Source organism: Tasmannia lanceolata, unplaced genomic scaffold (assembly GCF_043159265.1).
Source record: "Tasmannia lanceolata isolate RefF3 unplaced genomic scaffold, GAP_Taslan_0.1 ptg000012l, whole genome shotgun sequence".
NCBI classification, from domain to species: domain Eukaryota; kingdom Viridiplantae; phylum Streptophyta; class Magnoliopsida; order Canellales; family Winteraceae; genus Tasmannia; species Tasmannia lanceolata.
This window is the reverse complement of record NW_027518689.1, coordinates 39290687-39295912: the sequence shown is the minus strand read 5'-3', so window position 1 is coordinate 39295912 and position 5226 is coordinate 39290687. Positions and strand designations below refer to the sequence as shown.

Sequence of the window (5226 nt, the reverse complement as noted above, 5' to 3'; positions counted from 1 at the left end):
GCCCCTGTGCTCAGTTCCTTTTGACATAAAACGAAATTTATGATCATTTTTCACTTACAAATCTTCATAAATTTTGTTTTACGTTGCATTTTAGGCCGAAAGAAACAGAGAATGGGACCGGAAACCGTATAATTTCATCAATATCATGCAGATTCGTGTAATTCAACAGGTAAAATGTAAAATATATAGCACTCAGATGGATTAAAGGACAACTGTTTGTACAGTCTGTGCTTCACCTTCAATACTATCTACTACATTCAAGAACAACTACCACCTTTATTGTGATCCACAAGGAGACAAACAAAGGCCCCATACGATCTACTACATTGTCTCTCTGATATTGCAATCCTCAACACCTTCAGTTCCTTGTGAATTTCATCTTCATCCTCTTCATCATCTTCTCCCTACTTCACATCTCTAAGATGAAAATGACTGTAAATCCAGCAAAATGGTTGATCCTATTGCTAACATGTTACCTAACAGTGGGCTTTTGTGTCTCTACAATCCCACATCCAAGGAAGACATACATCATCCATATGGCCAAATCAGAGATACCACAATCCTTCACTCACCATCTCCAATGGTACCTCTCCATTGTAAATTCAGTAACTTCAGTAACGGCCGAGCCTGAGGCCGACGATGACATTGGAGACGCAACCGAGCGGATCATTTACAGCTACGAAACCGCATTCCATGGTTTCGCAGCCAAGTTCAATGAAGAGGAAGCTGAGAGGCTGGAAAGCAGCCATGGAGTTCTGGGTGTATATCCAGAAACTCTTTACAAACTCCACACAACAAGGAGCCCTGAGTTCCTTGGTCTCGAACCAGAAGACAGTAGTATCTGGTCTACTGCACTCTCTGACCACGATGTTATAGTTGGTGTGCTTGACACTGGCATATGGCCGGAGAGTCCGAGCTTCCAAGATAAGGGAATGACATCGGCTCCAGCACGTTGGAAGGGCGCCTGTGAGACTGGCCGAGGCTTCACGAAAGAGAATTGCAATAGAAAGATCGTTGGTGCCCGGATCTTCTACCTTGGCTATGAAGCTGCCACTGGGAATATCAGTGAGAAAGATGAGTACAAGTCACCGAGGGATCAAGATGGGCACGGTACCCACACAGCAGCCACCGCTGTAGGGTCCCCAGTAAAGGGCGCAAACCTGTTAGGCTATGCTAGTGGCACAGCCCGAGGAATGGCACCCACAGCAAGAGTGGCAGTTTATAAGGTATGTTGGCTTGGTGGGTGTTTCAGTTCTGATATCTTATCCGCAGTCGACCAGGCCGTGGCTGATGGTGTAGATGTGTTATCCATCTCTCTCGGCGGTGGGGTAGCTTCTTATTATCGTGACAGTTTATCGATAGCGGCTTTTGGAGCAATGGGGATGGGTGTTTTTGTATCCTGTTCTGCTGGAAATGGGGGACCAGATCCAATCAGTCTCACTAATGTATCTCCATGGATAACCACAGTAGGTGCCAGCACCATGGATAGGGATTTCCCTTCTTTCGTGAAACTTGGCACTGGTGAAACTCTATCAGGCGTCTCGCTCTACAAAGGCAGGCGGAATCTGTCAACACAACAGCAATACCCACTGGTTTATATGGGCGGGAATTCGAGCAGCCCTGATCCAAAGTCCTTGTGTCTAGAAGGAACTTTAGACCCACATATTGTTTCTGGAAAGATTGTGATATGTGACCGAGGGATCAGCCCCCGCGTGCAGAAAGGACAAGTGGTTAAAGATGCCGGAGGTTTGGGTATGATTTTGTCCAACACCGCCGCTAACGGGGAGGAGTTGGTTGCAGATTGCCACCTCCTACCGTCGGTTGCAGTTGGAGAAACTACCGGAAAAACAATCAAACACTATGTCCAAACCACCTCACATTCCACTGCAACTCTATCCTTTGCTGGAACTAAGTTGGGAATCCGACCTTCTCCGGTAGTGGCCGCATTCTCATCCAGAGGACCCAACTTCCTTTCTCTGGAAATTCTAAAGCCTGATGTCGTGGCACCGGGAGTGAACATCCTCGCTGCGTGGAGCGGGGCCGCAAGCCCGTCGAGCTTGCAATCGGACCCTCGGAGGGTGGGGTTCAACATATTGTCTGGAACCTCAATGTCATGCCCACATGTAAGTGGAGTTGCAGCTCTGCTCAAAGCTAGTCATCCTGGATGGAGTCCTGCCGCCATCAAATCAGCTCTGATGACCACTGCTTATGTTAGCGACAACACCCAGAGCCCTATCAAAGATGCCTCGACAGGGGCACCTTCAAACCACTTTGCCCATGGTGCCGGCCATATAAACCCATCGAAAGCTTTGGACCCTGGCTTGGTTTATGACATGGGTGTGAAGGATTACTTAGATTTCCTCTGCTCACAAAAGCTAACACCACTGCAACTAAAGGTCTTTACAAAATCCTCAAATCAATCCTGCCCAAATGTAATCAAATCTCCAGGGGATCTTAACTACCCAGCTATCTCTGCTGTATTTCAAGAACAACCCTCTTCTCCATTGATCATACACAGGACTGTCACAAATGTTGGCCCTGCCACTTCGACATACCATGCCACAGTTTCTCCATTAAAAGGTGCCATTGTTGCAGTTGAGCCAAACACCTTGCACTTCACAAGCAAAAATCAGAAGCTCTCGTACAAGGTGACCTTCACCACAACGTCCAAACAGTCATCGCCGGATTTTGGAGCTTTGATATGGAGTGATGGAGTACACACTGTCAGAAGCCCAATCGTAATCATATGGCCGACAATATAAGGCATTTCTTCAGTATTTTGATGATAATCTAGCTGGCTTAAGATGTTTTGGAAAGATATTTATGTCAAGATGTTTCAGCCACAATAAACAATGCTTGCTGAAAAATTCTGGAATAACACTAAACAGGTTCCAGAAAGTGAACAAACAAAATAGGAACTAGTGTATATTGCATTCTGTCACTTCAATCATGACCTGCTATTTTCTTATAAATAGTGCATGCATGCATATTTGCTTAGACATTAGTGGAATGACTTACATTTCCATTACAGCAGCAATCATGAAATAGAATGTGCTATTGGTGGCGTCAATGCTAATCTTAAATCTGTAAAAACTATTAGCAAAGACAACATGGATTTTCAGAAAAAAATTTGATCTGACAACATCCAAACAAGGGATTTATAAACAAGAGTGGCATTTCCAATGCTGGCTTACTAAAGATGAAATTTCTGTGCGAGCACCGCCGAGGAATGTACAGACATGATATGCATGAAGCAGACACCCTAATTTCTGATAATCTTACAAACTCCTGAATATCAGTGGACACTTCAAATATTACGAATCTTCAGGAGTAAAGATTTATTGAACTTGAAAAGGTTCATCTGATTAAAGTACTAAATAACTAGTGTTAATCTTGCTAAAGATTAGTACAGCTGGTAAAGAAACCAATTATGGAGCCAGGAATCGTTGCAGACAGGCTAAAAGAAATTTCTAGAGCTTAATTGACATAATCAGGAGAACAAGAGACACTGCAATCAATAATTATGACCGATAATGCAAACAATATTCTATGTCCAGCTAATCAAGTAAAAGAAAAGGCATCACCACAATCCAGATATTCGTGTGTTTATGCCCTGTTCGTTTGAGATTGTGACAGCAGATTGTGAGGCCCCAAACCGATTATTGGACCAAAATTAAGGGCTTGTTTGTTTTAGATTATGAAAACCGACTGTGGAGTCCCCAACCGATTATTGGCCTCACCATCGGTTGTCACAATCTCAAACGAACAGGGCCCTAGAGTTTATGCTTCTAGCACTTGAGGTTTTGAGATCTGCTTTCAATAAATGACAGGATTATATTAATGGGGACGACGCATCCCACTCATGCAAACAACAGCTACACCAATTCCAGATTTATGAGCACCATTTACTCACTGACACTCACCCAAATCACTCAAAATACATGACCCCTTCCATCAGTATACCTCACCCCATTTCAGTCAAGCCTAAAAAGATCGCTCCACAGTGTAACTACATGCACAGCCGCCTCTTTCTTGAAAAACCGATACACTCATCCAATTTGCAGCCAAATGTCAGCAGTTAGTAAGCATCGAGGAACGCCAAAAGGGGAGACAGCCGGATCAATAGTTGCAAATTCAGTGCTTGACATAGAATAAGAGCCCTAAGCAATGCTTCCTGGAAATGATGGTCATGATTCCTTCATGCATTTTCAATATCGAGACCACGCTCCCAGCTCCAAAATCATCCCATTCTTTTATCATCATCACCGCCTCTACATCCACCAAAACAGAGCTAGCACTTGTGTAGCTGATAAGTTCGGTGGTGATGGCAGTGGGGTTGGCTTAGCGTACACTGGTCGTTGTGAAGATCAGTAAGAAGGTAACCTGTGCCGCCGTCATAGAAGGGGCATAACTTAAATTTTAGTGTACGAGTAGGAGGGATAAGGTTGATAAATTTGTGGTAGATGCAAACTATATGGTTTCAGGAAGACGGATCTTTTAGTAGAAAGTCTTTTGCCTTGAGATCTAGATGCCCTGAAAACCTAATTCCTTCTGCATTCATGAACGTTCTCTTTCCCTCCAGAAGCCACTTCCAGCAAACTCTTAACAAGTTTTCGTGGTGGTTGTGGTAAGCTGAATAAATTTGCAGTGGTTTTGTGTTAAAAACCATTTTGAAATGTCACAATAGATTCTAATTTCATGCCATTGAAAGAACACCAATGCAGAAAAGATCTTTCATTTATTTTAAAGTAAATCTTTCGTCACTAAAGAGAGAGAAGATAGTGACAAAAAATGAAAAAAGGAATGAGACACAAGATTGGTAGATGAATCCCCAAGGCCAAAGAAGGCGCATAACACCTAGTTTATGAAGGATTCCACTACATTGTTGCACACTCACAAAACATGGCAGAAGGACATACTCTAACTCTGATTAAGATTAATAGCCATTCAATAAAAAACGGCGATGATATTTTCACTCCCCCCCGCAGTGCGCATTCTCCCCCCTTTCAACTTGATTTGACGTCAAAAAACGTTATAGTTGCCCACTGTTCACGTTATAAGGGGGGCGAATGCGTACTACAGGGGGGTGAAATATCATCGTCCTTAAAAAAACTCTGATAAAAATTATTGATCATTTGTATAATATTTGTAGCTTCCACCAAGCTAAAACTAAGGAATCAAACTTCAGTTTCATTCTAGACTTTGGTACCCGCAGAAGTGGAACTA

At 43.3% G+C, this 5226-nt stretch overlaps 1 protein-coding gene across 1 annotated transcript; it reads left to right on the top strand.

The window, feature by feature from the left end:
- Window positions 1-276: 276 nt before the first annotated feature.
- SBT1.3 (subtilase 1.3) lies at window positions 277-2997 on the top strand. Its single transcript, XM_077392515.1, has one exon. It carries the CDS (start codon window positions 423-425, stop codon window positions 2760-2762), a length of 2340 nt encoding a protein of 779 aa, XP_077248630.1. The 5' UTR covers window positions 277-422; the 3' UTR covers window positions 2763-2997.
- The last annotated feature ends 2229 nt before the right edge of the window (window positions 2998-5226 follow it).